The 21,524-nt window shown below is 43.9% G+C and overlaps 1 protein-coding gene across 1 annotated transcript in view; it reads left to right on the top strand.

Moving 5' to 3' along the window:
• LOC126355551 (membrane-bound alkaline phosphatase-like) overlaps positions 1-13,421 on the top strand; it is a 194,374-nt gene extending 180,953 nt beyond the window's left edge. The window contains exons 9-10 of the mRNA XM_050005909.1: positions 4,848-4,958; positions 13,228-13,421. Coding sequence (XP_049861866.1) covers positions 4,848-4,958; positions 13,228-13,421 — 305 coding nt within the window. The remainder of the gene's footprint in view (positions 1-4,847; positions 4,959-13,227) is intronic.
• Positions 13,422-21,524: the final 8,103 nt, after the last annotated feature.

Raw genomic sequence — 21,524 nt, 5'->3', positions numbered from 1 at the left:
CTGTCGACTCACTCACTACTGTAACCCTAGTGACTTTTAGTTCATCAGTCAATTTATGGACACTTTCGAGTCTGTTTGCGTTTACTGATAAGTACTACATTATTTTTCTGGTATTCAGATGTCCTGGATGCTCCTGGGCGAGGACGATCATCATAAAAGTCTCTTTCTCGATACCGGTATATGGTCGTGATAACGCTGCTGAGGGAAACCTGCAATTTATTTGATATTTGTTGGCTACTGTAGCGTTCTTCGTGCAAAGTGTTTATCTTCACCTTTGTATCAGTGTAGGCATTAGGAGTGATTTAAAATGGAATGACCATATAAAATTAATCGTCGGTAAAGCAGATGAAAGAGTGAGATTCATTGGAAGAATCCTAAAGAAATACAATCAGAAAACAAAGGAAGTAGGTTACATTACACTTGTTCCCCCACTGCTTGAATACTTCTCGCCAGTGTGGGATCCGTACCACATAGGGTTGACAGAAGAGACAGATAAGATCCAACGGAGAGCAGCGCGCTTCGGTACAGGATCATTTAGTAATCACGAAAACGTTACGGAGATGATAGATAAACTCCAGTGGAAGACTCTGCATGAGGGACGCTCAGTAGCTAGGAACGGGCATTTGTTGAAGTTTAGAGAAAATGCCTTCACCAAGGAGTCAAGCAGTATATTGCTCTCTTCTACATATATCTCGCGATGAGACCATGAGGATAAAATCAGAGAGATTGGAGCCCACACAGAGGCATACCGACAATCTTTCTTTCCACGAACAATACGAGACTGGAATAGAAGGGATAACCTAGAGAGATACTCAAAGTACCCTCCGCCACACACCGTCAGGTGGCTTGCTGAGTATGGATGTAGATGTAGATACCCATACATTTTCCCCTGGGATTTTGTTGCAAGCTAGTCTGTATTTATCTTCCCTCCCATACAAGTCTATACGTCTTGTCAGTGTTTATACTGTTTTAATTTGGTAATTCTTCATAACTGGGCTCTTCTCTATTCGTTATGTAATTGCTTAGTTCGGTAATATGTTAACATTTTTATTCTTTCACACTAATACGGAAGTAATATGTGTAGATTCTTTCTATTTATTATGTTATCGTGGCTGTAATTTCAGCAACTGTAATACGTAATTTCACAACGAAATTCAGTCGTCAGTTCCAAATAAGACTTTATTTCGCTATATCGGTCTACATAAGTTAATTTATCAACTCCAATGGCCTAAAAAGTAAGGGGCAGTATAAATCTTAGGCGTTGCAATACATTTACGTAAATAATAACAGGTAAGTTACAGAAATTTACTTATAATTGGTTTATGAGATGTCAGAAACTTCTTCATAGGAACATAATGTATCTGCTAAAGCAATACCAAGTTAGTTTTTGTAGTACACTTCTCACACGTTATAAAAATGAGCAGCCAACGTCTAAATACTTATAATACCTCTAATTCTGTAGACGTCTGAAGATGAAAAATTAGTTTATCGAACCGATAAAGCGAAATAAAATTATATAGCCACTTGAAGACTGAATTTTATTCAGAACTATTTATTTTTCTTTGAATTCCAATTTTCAGTCTGTTAGAGGCTGAATTTTCCAATTTACTATCCTACGAACAGTTATGCTACATAATGGATGAACACTGATAAGCCAGAACATTATGACCACCGACCTAGTATCGATGTAAATCCGTCCAGGCGACAGCAGCGTCACCTGACGAGGAATGACTGCTAGTCAGACAGACGCACAGTGCGTGAATTATCAACGAGCATACTGCCCGTGTGTAGAATTATGAAGGCACGCGAGCTACCTGAGTCTGATCGAGAGCAGACTGAGATGGCCCGGAGGCTAGCTACGAGCACTTCAGAAATTGCACGACTTGTTGGGTGTTCGAGATGCTTTGGTGAGTGTCCTCAACACGCGGCGAAACGAAGGTGAAATCAAGTGCAGACGTTGTGGATTTGGGCGGCCACTCGTCATTACAGATATCTGACGTCGTAGGCTGGGCAGGCTGATAAAACGTTACAGGCGGCGGCGAGCAGTGGAGGAACTAACATCAGACTTTAAAGCCTGGATGAGAACAAGTGTGTCTCAGGACACAGCGTACGAAACAGGGCTAACGATAGGCCCCCTCAGGCAACAGCCCATGCATTTGCCTATGGTAACACAACATCGGCAACTACGACTGACATGAACACGAGACCATCGACATTTAACATTGGCGCAGTGGCAGAGTGTGTCATGGTCTGGTGAATCACGATATCTTCTTCATCATGTTGATGAGAGGGCGCCAATCCGTTGTCTTCCAGGGGAACAGCTCCACGACAACTGTCTGGCGGGACAGGGACAAGATGGCGGTGGCCCCATTATGCGCTAGACAACATTCAAGTGGTCATTCATATGTCCAGTGGTGGCACACCACATACAACCCTTCATGACGATCATGTTTCCCATCGGCAGTGGCATTTTCGGCAAGAGAATGCGCCATGTCACAAGACCAACAGTGTGGTGGAGTGGTTCGAGGAACTCAGTGGTGAGTTCCAATTGATGTGCTGACCCCCCAATTTGCCTGATCTGAACCCGATCGGTCACATACGTGATATTGGATGTGGCGTCAAGGCTCATAGTCCTCCTTCCCCGACATACAGGAATTACGTGACTTGAGTGTGCAGATGTGGTGCCAACTCCCTACAGCGACCTACCAAGGTCTCATTCCCTCTATGCCACGAAATGTCGCCGCTATTATCCGAAAAAAAGATAGAATTGGCGGCTATTAGGTTGGTTGTCATAATGTCCCGGCTGATCAGTGTGTATTCAGTGTTTCCAGTGCCAGTACTTCTGACTTGGCGTCGATATGACAACTACTGTTTGAACCCTCATTTAAACAACTTTAGATTTGAATTTTGGGAAGCAGTTTCTAGGAGGGCGTCTAATTCACATAAATTCTCCCTTCTAAATTTCATTTCTCTAGGACCCTTCGGTTAGACTATCAACCGATAACTCAGTAGTACTAGTTTCCAGAACCTGGTGAGTAGAATGTTACAATTTTTTTTTCGCAATGAAATAGATGTTTGTAGAGTTTTACATTAAGGTTCGATTAGGCAAATACATTTGAATACGTTTCACTCTCTTAAGGACAGAATTGTGAAAAACTCTTGTAAGAGGGCGCCTAAACTACCCAAGGAATGTCTCCGCATTGTACCATGCTTCTGGCGATTTGTTTGTGTATAATATGGATAAATCGCTTTCTTACCTTTGATACTATTCATTTTCTGTACCATTAATTAGGTTTCAAGGCTCACCATCATATGGAGGTGTTACAGAACATTATTTAGCCAACATGCCGCGAGACATGTTGGTCATGGTGCTGTCGGAATAATGTAAATTCAGTTAGCGATAACGAAAAGCTTATGAAACGCAAAGATTGTTGTATTCTGTATACGTCTATTGCACTAGTTGGCTGTATCCATGAAATATTCATTCTGTTAATGTACATTTTGCAGGCTGTGCACACAAATGTGCAGAATTTAGTTACGCTTCGTTTCACACACATTCAAAGTAAAAGTTGTTGGCAAACACAAAGACTATGAATATGTTAGAGATGACACATTGTCACATCGCAGTATTTGATTCAAGACTGCGTAACAAAAGCTTGATAGGTTGCTGCAGGGAAGGCTGTGTTGAGAAATAGCTGTAAAGAGAAAAAATCGCCACATTGGGCCGTTCCACAGTTATTTATTATCGACGTTCGCCAGTCAGGACGTCGAGAGCGCAAATTAAGCAACCTGCCAGAGGTGACATCGCCAAACGTATTTTTCGTTTGTGTTCCTCAAACCGAACAAACACAGCTTCTGCCTATCTAGCTTAAATTGATTTGGCTTACCGCTTTTCAGCTTGTTCAAGTGCTTGAATGGGGACACGCAGCGATCTGATTTCCTAACTTCACTGCTAAATAATGCAAAAACGGTGCAACGTAACGAATTGTTTTCTTAATAATTATTACTCACCATAACCTACTCTGCAATTTTCAGACTGTAGCTGTGCATGCTGTATAATTAAAGAGAGAATGAGCTACTACTTTGTCATAGAGCTTTTGTTCTTAGATCTACGGCACTAAAGAAAATAAAAATTTAAACAGTTATCAGTAAACAAACACAGCGACATAGTTATTACAAGAATAACGGAATAATAATTTATGTGAAAAGATGAAAAGATGTTATTGTTGCCTTTTTTTTAAGGTACCAGAAAATCTTGTAAAGTATGGAAGTAAAAGTTCTGTATTGCTTCAGTTCGTTTGTTAAGGACTTCTTTGAGGTGGTAATAGCTTAGTGTAAATCACTAACCACTAAATGAGATTCATCTACACAGATGTATAACACAGAAAAGTTGTCACCGATAACACCAATAGAGTGTTCATGATGACCTTTGTGTGATGCAAGCATGGAATTCTTCAAGTTTTTGCGTCGGAGGAAGACCATATGATATGATGTCTGTAGCTGACTGCAAGGTTTCTCCTTCTTTGCCCTCTACAGAAGCAAGAACAAGAACGTTGGAGCTTGTAAAATCCTGACTTTTAACGTCGCTCTCCAGTGGGTTTATTATCGTTAGTAATTTTCTTTTCTAGTTTATGCTGTTATAGTATGTTATTGAATCAGTGGTTTAGGCTTCGCGTTGTTATTTGATTCAGAGCTCGGAGAAGTACGTTTCAGTATACATCACACCTTTCTCGTACAGTCTACGTCTCTTGATTATCTGTGAACGTTGTTGGAATACAGACTCAGAGAGATCATTAACCGTTTCCCATAGAGTTATCTCTACAAAAATCTCTTACCTTGTTGCACAGGTGTGTCTGGCGTGGATGGTGAAGGCGTTCCGTACACATCCCTAACATACGTCTCTGGTCCAGGGTACCGACCTGTGCCTCCGAGATACGACGTCTGTGAGGATAACACACGTAAGTAGTTAGGTAGAAACAACTGGTCACATGTCACAAGTATCAGTACTGACTAAAGGGGTTGTGCCTCACGTCCTATTTTGTAATTCGAAGTAGAGTTCCTGACATATATGGACCAGCAGTAAGTATGGTTACAAGAATAGTGAAACAGTATATATAAGTCGCAAACGTGAACAAATGTAAACATCCCAGACGTTTTAAGCCATCCGCAATGAAGCAAATGAACAGGAAAGCAAATGGAATCAGATCTAAACATTTGTCTGTTACCAAATTGATGGACACGCAATTCTGAATTTTGTATTATTCTGAAGGGGAGGAAATTGACATCGACGTGTGGGAGGTTAGAGGAGAGACGATAGCTGTTGGTCTCACACTTTTTTTACAGTGTTAAGAAGCATTTTTACTTTGAATTTCAAATAAGATACAATTTGAGCTATTATAACATTTACTAAACTAAGGTAAACATGTACAACAATTAGCGACACAGTCGCTAATAGCACAGACATTATTGATGCGAGGTTAACCCTAATATAATAGTATTATTACGTACTTATGTTGGAAATCTGAGACACTGAGGTAGTCAAATCTGAAATAGATTTCGTGGGCTGTCTTCGAAAGAAATACAGGTTTTCATCGACCATTGTAGCGTGCCCTGATTGTATCAAAACCTACATTGAAGAGCCAAAGAAACGTTCACCTCCCTAATATCGTGTAGGGTTCCCGCTAGCACGCAGAAGCGCACAACATGGCAATGCATAGACGTGACTAATTTCTATAGTAGTGCTGGAGAGTATTGTCACCAAGAATCCTGCAGGACTGTCCATAAATCTGTTAGACCGTCAGTGAGATAGCACCTCCTGCTGCTAATAAGGCGAGAACACTGTTCGTTTGCTATATACACTCCTGGAAATGGAAAAATGAACACATTGCCACCGGTGTGTCAGACCCACCATACTTGCTCCGGACACTGCGAGAGGGCTGTACAAGCAATGATCACACGCACGGCACAGCGGACACACCAGGAACCGCGATGTTGGCCGTCGAATAGCGCTAGCTGCGCAGTATTTGTGCACCGCCGCCGTCAGTGTCAGCCAGTTGGCCGTAGCATACGGAGCTCCATCGCAGTCTTTAACACTGGTAGCATGCCGCGACAGCGTGGACGTGAACCGTATGTGCAGTTGACGGCCTTTGGGCGAGGGCGTGTAGTGGGCATGCGGGAGGCCGGCTAGACGTACCGCCGAATTGCTCAACACGTGGGGCGTGAGGTCTCCACAGTACATCGATGTGGTCGCCAGTGGTCGGCGGAAGGTGCACGTGCCCGTCGACCTGGGACCGGATGCACGCCAAGACCGTAGGATACTATGCAGTGCCGTAGGGGACCGCACCGCCACTTCCCAGCAAATTAGGGACACTGTTGCTCCTGGGGTATCGGCGAGGACTATTCGCAACCGTCTCCATGAAGCTGGGCTACGGTCCCGCACACCGTTAGGCCGTCTTCCGCTCACGCCCCAACATCGTGCAGCCCGCCTCCAGTGGTGTCGCGACAGGCGTGAATGGAGGGACGAATGGAGATGTGTCGTCTTCAGCGATGAGAGTCGCTTCTGCCTTGGTGCAAATGATGGTCGTATGCGTGTTTGGCGCCGTGCAGGTGAGCGCCACAATCAGGACTGCATACGACCGAGGCACACAGGGCCAACACCCGGCATCATGGTGTGGGGAGCGATCTTCTACACTGGCCGTACACCTCTGGTGATCGTCGAGGGGACACTGAATAGTGCACGGTACATCCAAACCGTCATCGAACCCATCGTTCTACCATTCCTATACCGGCAAGGGAACTTGCTGTTCCAACAGGACAATGCACGTCCGCATGTATCCCGTGCCACCCAACGTGCTCTAGAAGGTGTAAGTCAACTACCCTGGCCAGCAAGATCTCCGGATCTGTCCCCCATTGAGCATGTTTGGGACTGGATGGAGAGTCGTCTCACGCGGTCTGCACGTCCAGCACGAACGCTGGTCCAACTGAGGCGCCAGGTGGAAATGGCATGGCAAGCCGTTCCACAGGACTACATCCAGCATCTCTACGATCGTCTCCATGGGAGAATAGCAGCCTGCATTGCTGCGAAAGGTGGATATACATTGTACTAGTGCCGACGTTGTGCATGCTCTGTTGCCTGTGTCTATGTGCCTGTGGTTCTGTCAGTGTGATCATGTGATGTACCTGACCCCAGGAATGTGTCAATAAAGTTTCCTCTTCCTGGGACAATGAATTCACGGTGTTCTTATTTCAATTTCCAGGAGTGTACTTTTAAGAGCTTCCAACAGAAGTAATTTATTTACAGATATCTGTGTAGTCAAAAGATTATTTTTGTAATGTCTTGTGTGTTTGAGTGCTTACTAGGCACTAGCTTTTATTTTATTTTAATCACAATGTAGCATACAGTACCGCCTTTGATATCGACCCCACCTTTGTTCAGCTCTTACTACATTTGACGCCACATTTGGTGACCTGCGCATCGGATGGGGATGAAATAATGTTGAAGACAACACAACACCCAGTTACTGAGTGGAGAAAATCTCCGACCCAGCCGGAGATCGAACCTGGGCCCATAGGACGACAATGCATCATGCTGACCATTCAGCTATCGTGGTGAACTGCGAATACAATAATGGATAGGAATTGTGATTGCTGTGTACAGATGCGAGCTGAGTTGGAGACCCTCCACTCATAGCTCCAGGCTGCTTTGGCTTCCATCACACAGCTTGAGGCTGCTGCCAAAGGCATCAGTGTGAAAGGTCCGATGTGGGGATGTGAGGAACATCGAGCGTGTCCCACATGTCCCCCTGATTGGTCCACTGCCACCATGGGTACTGCCTGCACTGAGGTTGACCCCTCACCCGTAGTCGAGTGGGAGATCATTCCAAAGTCTACCAGGCAGTGAAAAACTTTCCAAGGGCTGATCATAGGGCCTCCCTGGTCCATTTGCCTAACATGTTTTGGGCGTTATCTGTGGCTGACGATGTCGCTGAGTTGTATGCAGTCGTCCACCCTGTGCCAAAGGAAGCTTCTCTGCCTGCAAGCTCTGGCTGTTCACAGAGGGTGTGTTTGCTGATAGTTGGGAGCTCCAATGTTACGTGTGTTGGCTGCTAAGGAGGGGAAGGAAGGCAGTGTACACTCCGTGTGCATACCGGTAGGAGTAATTCCGGATGATGAAAGGCTGTTTCTGGATGCCATGAAGAGTACAGGGTGCAGCCAACTGCAGGTGATGGCTCACATTGGTACCAATGACGTGTGTCACTTTGGATCCGAGGATGTTCTCTGTTGTTTCGGGCGGTTAGCGGAAATGGTAAAGACTGCCAGTCCTGCTTGCGAGATCAAGGCGGAGCTCACAATCCACAGCATCGTAGATAGAACCGATAGCGGTCCTTTGGTGAAGAGCCAAGTGGAGGGTCTGGATCAGAGGCTTAGGCGGCTTTGTGACTATGTGCTGCAGATTCCTTAGCTTGTGCCATCGGGTTGTGGGTTTGCGGGTTCTGCTTAGTAAGTCAGGAGTCCACTGCACACAGGAAGCGGCTACACGAGTAGTGGGGACTGTGTGGAAGGGACTGCGCTGTTTTTATTATTTTAGAGGGACTCAGGGAACTGCAGAAAGGGCGTCCATCTAAAAGGAGGCAGGTAAATCACAGTAAGACAATTATAGGAACTATCGGTATTGTAGCTGTGAATTGTCGTGGCTGTGTTGGCAAAGAACCAGAGCTCAAAGCCCTAATATAAAGAACTGAAGCTCAAATAGTTACAGGTACAGAAGACTGGATAAAGCCGGAAATACGTTCAGCCGAAATTTTTTCAAACGCTCTAACAGTGCTCAGAAAGGACAGATTAAATACAGCTGGTGGTGGAGTATTTATTACTGTCAAAAATAGTTTGCCTTGCAGTGAAATTGAAGTAGAGATAGTGTGGGTAGAGGTTATACTTGGCAGTTGGACTAAACTATTAATTGGATCGTTTTACCGACCCCTCGACTCAGAAGATATACAGTTCAAATTAAAATTGAGCCTCATTTCAAATAGGTACCCCACTCATACAATTATCGTGGATTGTGACTTTAATCTGCTCTCGATATGCTGGAAAAATTAATCGTTTGAAGCCAACGGCAGGCATAAAAAGTCATCCAAAACTGTACTGAATGCTTTCTCAGAAAATTATTTTGATCAGTTAGTTCATGACCCCACTCGAAGCATAAATGGTTGCGAAAGCATACTTGAATTCTTAGCAACAGACAATCCTGGAAAAATAGTGAGTATCGCGACGAATACCGGGATTAGGGACCACAAGGCAGTAGCTGGTAGGCTGAATGCGGTAACACCTACAATCATAAAAAAGAAACGCAAAGTATATCTATTAATAGGAGCTGATAAAAATGCTGTTAACACTGTTTTAAGAAAGAGGCTGCACTCCTTCCGATCTGATCATGTAAGCGTAGAAAATTTGTGGAATGATTTCAGAGAGATAGTATCGACAGCAGTTGAGAGATATATACCACATAAATTAATAAGTGATGGTAGTGATCCCCCATGGTACACAAAACGGATCAGATCGTTGTTGCAGAAGTAACGAAAATAGCATGCCAAATTTAAAAGACTGCAAAATCTCCAATACTGTCAAGTTCTGCGGAAGTTCGAAATATAGCGCGTACTTCAGTGCGTAAAAACCTCATCCAGGCTGGCCGGCAGACCGGCCCTCGTCGTTACTCTGCTGGGCCGATTCAATGCGGCGCCAGCGTGCCGACCCGAGTCCAGCAAGCAGCGGATTAGCACTCTCGGCTGCCCTGGCAGGTCCACTGAATCCCTTATATTTCTTATGAACTTGTGTTGCTACAGATATTTTCAATAGACTGACGTGGCGTTTCCTCATATGACTTAGCAAACTGTTCATGAGATATTAGCGTCTAAGGTCTCGCCCAACACCTACAATTATGTTTCTTGTACTTCCAAAGATTTTATGATCAGTGGAACGTTTGTGTCTCGCCAACATACGTGCTTTCCAGTGCGTACACAGGCACGACTCTTCCGCTTCTGCGACATGGCACTGGATTTACGAAGTATCCTAAGCCAAATCTAAACAGCGGATTTTAGCACTGAAGCCGTTAACGGATTGTTCTTGTCGCCAAAAGCACACGGGGGGAAACCAGTTTAGGGTGAGACAGTAGTAGATTTAGACCGTTATACAGTACTCTGTCCAAAGACACAAGCTCAACAGTATTATAAATACTAGAAAGTAGGCTGATAGATTATTAAAAAATGACAGTTAATACTTTTCTTCATCCACAGCTACATGGTTACCTTGCCATTCACCCTTAAGTGCCTGGCAGAGGATTCATCTAACCACTTTCATACTACTTCTCTACCATTCCACTCTCGACTGGCGCATAGGAAAAAGGAACATCTAAATCTTTCCGTTCGAGCTCTGATTTCTGGTATTTTATTATGATGATCATTTCTTCCTACGTAGGCGGGTGTCAAGAAAATATTTTCGGATTCGGAAGAGAAATTTGGCGATTGAAATTTCGTAAATAGATCTCACCGCAAAGAAAACCGCCTTTGTTTCAGTGAGTGCCAGCCCAACTCGCGTTTCATATCAGTGACACTCTCATTCCTATTGCGCGATAACACGAAACGAGCTGCACTCCTTTGTACTTTTTCGGTGTACTCCGTCAATACTACCTGGTAAGGATCTCATACCGTGCAGCAATATTCCAACAGAGGACGGACAAGTGTAATGTAAGCTGTCTCTTTAGTGGGTTTGTCGGATCTTCTAAGCGTTCTACCAACAAAGGTCAGTCTTTGTTTCGCCTTCCCCACAATATTATCTGTGTAGTCTTTTCAATTTAAGTTGTTCGTAATTGTAATTCCTAGGTATATAGTATAATTGACAGCCGTTAGATTTGTGCCATTTATCGTATCCCCAAAATTTATCAGATTTATTTTAGTACCGGTTGGTTGTCAACGTGGTGAAGAGATTCATGTTACTTTAAACTACTTTCATGTGTGGAGAAGTTAATAAACTATTCCCATATATTCATAACCAGAGGTACATAATAAGTGACAATTTTCAGATTCTCACAACAAACCCGAAAGGAGGAAACATACAGTCCTCATACAAGCAGATAAGTTTTTATCTCCTCGTTTCTGCATTCTGCTTAATTATTCACCTTAGCACACTCGATGATCGAAGCTTGTGTTCTAAAGCAAGTGGTATACTGAATAAATAGAAGAAGTGTTAATTGTTGGACTACTAAGGTGGTCAGCGTGCCCCCTTCTCGAAACATATAAATTTAGACATCCGTGAGGTTTGAATTTAATCTCCTCGTATCCTACTACAGCGCTTGCGAAATGCTACTACTCTCGTGTCTCACGGCCTCCTAATGGCAGCAGTATACAGTGCCATGTAAAATGATCCATACATCTTTGATCAGCTATAAAATCAGATTGGAGATGCTATTTGAAGCATAATGTGTACACACCCCGAAAGCCTTTTTTTTTTTGTTTCTTCTTTTTACTCATCAGTTATTGACGGAAATGTCCACCCACCCTTGCTACCACAACCGTATCCCTTCTAACTGTCCGCCTCTCCCCACCCCGTCTCCCCCCCCCCCCCAATCACCCACAAGAGAAAAAAATGGTTCAAATGGCTCTGAGCACTATGGGACTTAACATCTGAGGTCATCAGTCCCCCAGGTTTAGAACTACTTAAACCTAACTAACCTAAGGATATCACACACATCCATGCCCGAGGCAGGATTCGAACACGCGACCGCAGCAGCCGCGTGCTTCCGGACTGAAGTGCCTAGGGCCGCTCGACCACAGCGGCAGGTCCCACAGCAGATGTCATAGTGTGTGGAATGGTTGAAGTGACAGCGAGGTCAACACAATTTTGGACACGTTACGGAAGCACACACGTCAGTCCGACTATCAGGCATAGGGTTCGAGAAATCGGGAAGTGTCATGATGAGGATGAGTTTTGGGTGATGGAGATGTGGAACAGGTGTAACAAGCATCTATCCGGAACACAATTAAATCTGTACATCAAGCTTCTCGACAGTTTCAGTTACCAACAACTGCAGTGGACAGGCTCCTTCACAAGAAACTAGAGCTTCAGGCCAACAAGTTGCAACTGATGATGGGCATTTGCAGTTGACATTTTGAGTCGCTTCATCGGTGTTCGGACTATCTGAAAAAGGTTGACTGACGAAACTTGCTTTCATGTGTTCGGTAAGGTGAATCGACACAATGTGTGGATCTGCGTCTGTGAGAAACGCCACTTTAGTACGGAAACTGTAAGCGATAAAGGCCCAAAGGTAAACCGTGTTGTTTAGTCTGCTTCATTACAGTGTGGTGGAACCGTTTTCTTTTAGCAGACGCGTCAGTAACCTCGGCAGTTTATCTGTATATATGGAATCAGTCCACAGACCAAAGATTTGCATTCTGACATCATGCTACAGCTCATCGTCTTCCATCGTTAGGAAACATTGGTTGATACATTTCCATGTCACTGGTTTGCAGGGGAGGACTCATTTCCTGGACCCTGAGGTCGCCAGACATAACTCCATTAGGTATTTTGTTAGGGGTTTTGTGAATGATGCTGTCTACCAGGCGGATTGCGCGACCTACAAGACATGCGAGCTCTCATCAGAGTAGTAGTTGCACGCGTTAATGAGGACATGGAAGGGCGGACATGGAAGGAGTTTCAGGATCGCTTGCGTGTCCTGCGTGCTACAGTTGGTACACACAGTAAACTCAGTTACACAGCTGCTAAAAACGTAGGTGCCTCAGAACATTCGGTCTCAAACCGCACCTTTCTACCTATCGCCGTCTTTGGAACATATGTGATCAAAACTGTAGAAAACGTTATGGAGCACCCTGTAGTTAATTATACTTTCAGAACAGATGAAATCTTCGGCCGGCCGGTGTGGCCGAGCGGTTCTAGGCGCTATAGTCTGGAACCGCGCGACCGCTACGCTCTGTGTAATGTCCTTAAGTTAGTTAGGTTTAAGTAGTTCTAAGTTCTAGGGGACTGATGACCTCAGGCGTTAAGACCCGTAGTGCTCTGAATCATTTGAACCATTTTTTGATAAGAAACATGAGCGGAACATCGCTCTTTCTATCGTGATTCATATCACTTGAGCTATTGTTAAAAAGTTGACTGTTCCATCCTGGGAAAAAATAAAGACACCTAATTTCTTTCTTACTTCATCTGTGACAACAACAGACGGGAAGGACCACGCGTTCCCTGCGATGAGGCCAAAAGCGACAGCGTCGCATAGCGGGGAGGATGCGCTGGTCCTGAGCCGCGGGCCATGGTCACACCTGCTCTCTGGCGTCTTCGAGCAGAACTACGTCCCGCACGCAGTCGCGTTCGCCACCTGCGTTGGCGACGGCGCCACCGCGTGCGACGCCGCATGAGGTGAGTTTATTGAGGACCACTCTTTTAACATAAGCGAGAGATAGTAAATTAAAAAACAGATATACCTCTCTAGCTCTGATACACTTTTAAAAATCTATGCCACTGTACCCTAGCATGCCACAAGAAGAGCCAAAACAAAACGGCACTACTTGTTGGTAACGTGGCGTACCGAGTAGCAATGCGTTTTGTGCATTTATAGGGGAACAATGATGCAACAATTTACGTTGAATCGATGGAAGCGTGCGACAACTACTTGCCATCATATGGCACATGGTTGGGCGCTAACGCTTCAAGTGTGATATAAAAAGTCTGAATGGCGAAAAACGATGTGACTGACCATCTGTCTGCGAGTAATCGGGAATTGTAAGGAAAATAGAGCCACTGGTCCTCGCCGCCGGCGTATGAACGACAAGTTAAAACTGAAAATCAGTCATGGATACGTTTTCAACATTTTAAACGAGATTTGTCAGCATCATAAAGGTCCCCAGCTCGCTGGGTTCCGTGATTGTTCACACGCACACTGAGATCGCTCACCACACCGACGCAACAACAAAATAGTTTAGCCATGTCAGGCCAGGCCGGACGACTGCTCCAGAGCCCTTATGGTCACCAACGAGTGCTGAGTATATCACAACGACCCACAGAGAGTGGGGCTGAGAAGTGGAAAACTCGCGAATCCATCACTTCCGAAAAAGACAAATACTGTACCATCATCGGTCAAGATGATGCTGAGTGATTTTTGGGGCTGCAGTAGCGTGGTCCTTACACGTTATACTCATAAGGAACAAACTGCCAAAATCTCCACTCCATGGCGTGGTGAAACAGCAATTAGTATGTAGAATCAGGAGAAGAAAACAGTCTTTGTGGGGATGTTGAAATTACCGTTTGTTTATTCATCACTCACACGCGTTTCGCCTAATTCAAAGTATCTTCAATTTCTCCTACAGTAAAACAGAATCGAATAAGGAACTCTTAACTCTACCTAAGGAGTGGACGAAATTAGAAAAATTAAAAATTAGATTTAGTAATTAATGTTGATGAGCAAGCTATGGATATCGATGATAAAATATCGGTAAAAATGAATTGCACCCGTAATGTAGAAGAAAATTAGTCGAGCTCCTCATGTATTAATAGTATAACCTCCGATAACTTTGAAATTAACAGAGTGAATTAAAAAGTAAAAGCTGCAACTGATCATGTTCATAAATATAGTAGTTCACAAAGTGAGGGCCGGAATATGTAAAAGATGGGAAGTAAATACCTAGTCGAGATGTGTAATCTGGTCTTGACGACCAGGAATAAAGTAGACGTTAGTGTTATGAACAGCAAGTACCGTGAGTGAAGGGAGGAGTTAGTCTGCAAACAAGAAACCCAGCCCACACCGTTGACATTGTCACTGTTCTGCAGATATTTTCATGTAATACCAGTACAGGGGGTAAGAAATCAAAGAAATGTAATTACTATGAAACGAAACACCGGAAAACACTGGTCACTTACACAAAAATACTCGGAAAATGTCCCTGGACAAACTCAAATGCACTGACTAAATTTTGTCAGGGAAGTTTTTGTTCAGCCATTTGTACATGTAAAATAGCCTTTTCGTTAGAATGACACTGTGTCTGATGCACGTTACATGAACCACAAGTTTATTCACGGGTGTTGATCACATTTAATGTTAAAGTATGCATTGTTAAGTATAAGAAATACGATTTTTAAAATCCGCGTTTATAATTAGGTTTTAATGATTTTAATTGCTTTTTCTGAAGATCTAGGTGCGTACCATCAAAACACAAGCGAGTGCCTTTATCTCCCAACACTACAGTTGTGACACAAGTATCAAGAAGGCGCTAAGGAAACGAGGATGCATCTGTGTACAAAATTAATGCCTATTATAAAAAGGTCTCACCATGGTCCACAATCAGGGCAGGCAATGGTTACCCAAACACCCTCGCATCCTTGAGCGGCCGAATAGCTGACAGTTTTAGCTGTCACCATGTGTCAGCTTTAATTCTCCGAGTTGAGCCGCATAGTAACCCTGAAAGAGTGGTTTGGTGTGAGGAGGCGGAGGGGTGAAGTGGACTGCGGTAGTCGTCGTGGGGCTGTGGAACACTGCGGCTGCGGCGGGGACGGAGCCTCTCCGTCGTTTCTAGGCTCCCGGTTAACATACACTACAATACAATATAGTCACTTGCCCTTAACGGCCTTATTGGAAACATGACTGACGTTAAGTTGCAGGAAAATCTTATTAACAGAGACGTCTCGTGTAAAATTAAGAAAATCGCCCCAGGAAGCTCAGTCCAGACCACAGAGATGAAAATCAGTCACTAACATACCACCTGGTAGCCAGTCCCGGCAGGTGATAGCGGAACAAGTGCGAAACATCCCCAACGAGCGCAGAGCGCTTCGGCGGGGACAGAGTATGGAACAGCAGGTACAGAAGGATGAGCCGCCTCCCTGACACTACTAAAGAGTTTTGTTTCAAAATCTTAATCATAGGGGTTGACATTCTCCCGCCCTCTGAAATGCACGTTAAATCCAATGGAGGCTACAAACTTAGAAAGTTAATTGTCTATCGGACCGACAGACAACAGCGACGAAGCGTAGGAGTAGTGGTATACATTCGGATATCGTTTACCCATACACATGAAAGAACCTAGGCAACCGAGCACATCGAAGCGGTAGAAGCTATGGTCAATATTCGTCTTGGCACAGTTACCGCCCCTACTCATCAACATTGATTTCGTCCATATTGAAGGTATACCCGGGGATTGGATAAAATAAAAGTGACAGAAATGAGAACTCGAGATGACAAAGCGTTCGTAAAATAATATCGGTTTTGACGCAGGTCGTGCGATGAGTGAGCCATTTATGTGGACGTAGCTCTCAGATAGCGCCTGGCCCAACGAAGGGACTACAGAGTGGTAATATGAGGGTCGTGGGTTCGGGCTACATTGGGGACACAATTTATTTTCAAATGTCCCGTTATTTACACTGAATATAAACCCAACGAAGGGACTACAGAGTGGTAATGTGAGGGTCGTGGGTTCGGGCTACATTGAGGACACAATTTATTTTCAAATGTCCCGTTATTTACACTGAATATAAACCATAATAAGGCTCAGTATATTGCAGTTATTAATATCTTCAGACAACGAAAGGCTAAGCAAAGCAATCAATTGCAAATAAATATCCAAGAAAGGATTTTGGATTGTTCATGAGAAATATGTGTATAGAGGTACATACTTTTATTGTTTTATAGGTGATGATTTACTCACTCTGGGGTAATATTCAGAGTAAAAACAGGGTAAACGGTAATTTATTCGGCGTCTTGCAACCGTTGTAGCCACTGTCCTTTTACTACACAATTGGCCATTAAAATTGCTACAACAAGAAGAAATGCACATGATAAACGGGTATTCATTGGAAAAATACACCGGGTGGTCAATAAGTCAGTATAAATTTAAAAACTGGATAAATCACGGAATAATGTAGCTAGAGAGGTACAAATTGATACACATACTTGAAATGACATGGGGTTTTATTAGAAGCGAAAAAAAAATACAAACGATCAAAAAACGTCCGACAGATGGCGCTTCATCTGATCGGAATAGCTATAATTAGTATAACAAAGTAAGACAAAGCAAAGATGATGTTCTTTGCAGGAAATGCTCAATATCTCCACCACCATTCCTCAACAATAGCTGTAGTCGAGGAATAATCTTACGAACAGCACTGTAATGCATGTCCGAAGTTATGGTGAGGCATTGGCGTCGGATGTTGTCTTTCAGCATCCTTAGAGATGTCGGTCGATCACGATACACTTGCGACATCAGGTAACCCCAAAGCCAATAATCGCACGGTCTGAGGTCTGGGGACCTGGGAGGCCAAGCATGATGAAAGTGGCGGATGAGCACACGATCATCACCAAACGACGCGCGCAGCAGACCTGTCACGCGTCTACCAAAGTGGGGTGCTTTTTAGTTTTTTGGCTCTAATAAAACCCCATGTCATTCCAAGCAATTTTTAACTCTCTATGTACATTATTACGTGGTTTATTAAGTTTTCAAATTTATACTGACTTTTTGATCACCAGGTATTTTACTAGAACTGACATGTGATTACATTTTCAAGCAATTTGGGTGCAAAGATCGTGAGAAATCAGTACCCAGAAAAACCACCTCTGGCCGTAATAACGGCCTTGATACGCCTGGGCATTGAGTCAAACAGAGCTTGGATCGCGTGTACAGGTACAGCTGCCCACGCAGCTTCAACACGATATCACAGTTCACCAAGAGTAGTGACTGGCGTATTGTGACGAGCCAGTTGCTCTGCCACTATTGACCAGACGTTTTCAATTGGTGTGAGAGATCTGGAGAATGTGCTGGCCAGGGTAGCAGTCAGACATTTTCTGCATCCAGAAAGGCCAGTACAGGACCTTCCACATGCGGTAGTGCATTATCCTGCTGAAATGTAGGGTTTCGCAGGGATCGAATGAAGGGTAGAGCCACGGGTTGTAACACATTTGAAATGTAACGTCCACTGTTCAAAGTGCCGTCAATGCGAACAAGAGGTGACCGAGACGCGTAACCAATGGCACCAGTATGGCGATGGCGATGACGAATACACGCTTCCAATGTGCGTTCACCGCGATGTCGCCATACATGGATGCGACCATCATGATGCTGTAAACAGAACCTGGATTCATACGAAAAAATGACGTTTTGACATTCGTGCACCCAGGTTCATCGTTGAGTACACCAACGCAGGGCTCCTGACTCTGATGCAGCGTCAAGGGTAACCGCAGCCATGGTCTCCGAGCTGATAGTCCATGCTGCTGCAAGCGTCGTCGAACTGTTCGTGCAGATGGTTGCTGTCTTGCAAACGTCCCCATCTGATGACTCAGGGATCGAGACGTGGCTGCACGATCCGTTACAACCATGCGAAGAAGATGCCTGTCATCTCGACTGCTAGTGATACGAGGCTATTGGGATCGAGCACGGCGTTCCGTATTACCCTCCTGAAGCCACCGATTCCATATTCTGCTAACAGTCATTGGAGCTCGACCAACGCGAGCAGCAGTGTCGTGATACGATAAACCGCAATAGCGATAGGTTACAATCCGACCTTTATCAAAATCGGAAACGTGATAGTACGCATTTCTCCTCCTTACATGAGGCATCAGAACAACGTTTCACCAGGCAATGCCGGTCAACTGCTGTTTGTGTAAGAGAAATCGGTTGGAAACTTTCCTCATATTAGCACGTTGTAGGTGTCGCCACCGTTCCCAACCTTGTGTGAATGCTCTGAAAAGCTAATAATTTGCATAGCACAGCATCATCTTCCTGTAGGTTAAATTTCGCGTCTGTAGCACGTCATCTTCGTGGTGTAGCAATTTTAATATCCAGTAGTGTATTACCATGTTGTTTCAAAGTTTCTATAGACAAATTAATTTGGTTTACATTTATAAAAGACTCTCTCCCACTGCACAGCTTGGCAGCAAAACACGCGAAACGCTTCATTTCGCCAAATGATGTTGAGGATAGCTGATGATGCACAATGAAATATATTTCGATGCAGTTCTCTCGGAATATGATTTCTTTTTCTCTCTCGGCGAGACAAGAGCGGTTTGGAAACTTTTTGATCAAATTCTTTAGCAGACGATAAAATTGGACACCGCAGGGTTGCACTAGAGTGCATTTGGGGAAGAAATCTGTTAAATATTACATGATGGCAATCCTCCATTTCTTGAGAAAAAGTGCATTTGTGGATTTTTATCTTCCCACGAGACAAGTAACAGAAGAAATTTGTTCTCCTTCACATATAGTTTCATCACATCAAATACAATATATCCAGCAATGTAACGTAAACACTGAAACCAAAAAGCAGGAAAAAAAAGGAATTTCCTCGTAGTAACTGGATTCGACGATTCTCAGTTTACCGGCCTATGTTCTTCCCGTTACGTCATTTCACTTGTACGCATTCCGCCGGTCAGCCTAAATCAACTCCGGCTGAAGGAATGTCTGCGAAAATTAACTTCGTTGAGAAAATTATGATCGGAGCCGACAAATATACCAAAAACCTGGTTTCGTTTTTTCCGCCGAATAAAAAGAAAATTACTCCAGCTCTAAACCCCGTTAGCAATATCAATTTGTGGACCGCAACACATACACGTACACAAGGAAACCCGGATTACCGCCCAGAGGTTACACGTACGGCCATTTTCATAAAGTTAAACTTGTGTTTGGACATCATACACGAATTATCGTCGGATAATCACCCGATTGTTCTGAAACTAAATGGCATAACATTGCCTTACGACAGGAATTACGTGTAACATCTTGCTGACTCGTACAAATATGCAACAGTTTTAATATATACCGCAAGGCCTAACCTAGCCTTCACCTCAACAGAAGACCCTTCAATGCAGGAGACTACCACCCTAAAAAAAATTCAAATAACAGAAAGAACTCAACCATCAGAATTCAGCGAAATTTTCCGCCTCTGATGAACCTCCATGGATGTTACAAGAACTTAAACATATAAAAAAAACGGCAGCTGTACCGAAATCCTAGAAAACACACAAAAAATGTTGCAAACTGCAACGATAATTACAACGACTCACAGACTGGGAAACGGAACAACAGGACGATAAAATGGGAATGCTTTTACTCTGAAGTAAATGGGAATTTTTTGTCGTACACTCTCTGACACAACAACTGAAGACTTATAAATCGTGACAACGGCTTTCAGCTGGATAAAAATTGGAAACCTGTTATTAAAATTATACAATCACAGCGGAATTGACAGCGTCATTTGATACTCAATTACTAGATGATCTTCTATTTTCACCACCGAGGGCAGCACGTACAACTCGGAATGCCGCGCATGTCAACACCTGACGCATGCGCTGTAGGATGCCAGTACATTTCGCATGCGCGAGATTCGGCATAAATACCGCGACTGCGCCTGGGCTCTTCAGTAGTTGTGTACTCACCTGATGATGGCCGGACGTCTCTGGGCCGACATATCGTGGCAGAATGTCGACGGGATCCTGCTACATACCCGGAAATTATTAGAAGAACTGAAGACTAAATTTCCCTTTTCAGACCGACGCTCGCTTAGCTTACGATCACCTGAGGATAGCAGAAACTTTGGCTAGAATATCTGAAATACAAACCACATTCTTTATTTAAGTTCTTAAACCATATGAACTGCAGGAAGATACACAAATCATCACAGCAGTTAAAAACTTCAGAAACATCCATTTGTATCACAATCCCAACTAACCACTCGTACAGAACTTTCAAAAAAATTGTGTGGTGGGAGAAGGGTACACCTGCCCTGGGATTATGCGGTATTAACAGTAATCGCCGGAAACACCTTCTACGAAAGCCCTTAGCCTTCATCACCGGAATTTTCATTCCCTGCCTTCTAATTGACACATTCCCACCACACTGGAAAAGGCGAAGATGATGATCATATTTGAGACATTAGAAGATAGCACAGCCGCCAGTAACAACCATCCAATTAGCCTGTTGAACACAATGTGTCAGGTTTTAGAAATTAACTTAGGAGAATCTTATTACCACTGCCGGCAGCAGGAACGACGCGGACAGAACATTCTGGCTTCATCACTCAAATACCTGCTTAATTTCAGGTACTCAATGTAACACAACATGACCTTTCAATTCACAATATATACAGTTGTCTTCCTTGAATTTCGAAACGGTATGACAAAATACGGTAGCAAAACCTGACATGCGAAGTGATGGCACAAACGTCGGTACCAGATATCTACATAAAATAGTATATGACATTTTAATAAGCAGAACCTTCTTGTTGATCTAATAAGTAAAATGATCGCGTCTCAAAATGAATGTCAGTGGCTCTGAGCACTATGGGACTTAACATCTGAGGTCATCAGTCCCCTAGAACTTAGAACTACTTAAACCTAGCTAACCTAAGAACATCACACACATCCATGCCAGAGGCAGGATACGAAACAGCGACCGCAGCGGTCGAGAGGTTCCAGACTAAAGCGCCTAGAACTGCTCGGCCACACTGGCCGGCTAAATGTCAGTCAGAATACCGTACGTCTCTCC

This window comes from Schistocerca gregaria, chromosome 3, assembly GCF_023897955.1.
Source record: "Schistocerca gregaria isolate iqSchGreg1 chromosome 3, iqSchGreg1.2, whole genome shotgun sequence".
Classification (NCBI taxonomy): Eukaryota; Metazoa; Arthropoda; class Insecta; order Orthoptera; family Acrididae; genus Schistocerca; species Schistocerca gregaria.
The sequence above is the reverse complement of the archived record's forward strand: the minus strand, read 5'-3'. Positions and strand labels throughout refer to the sequence as shown.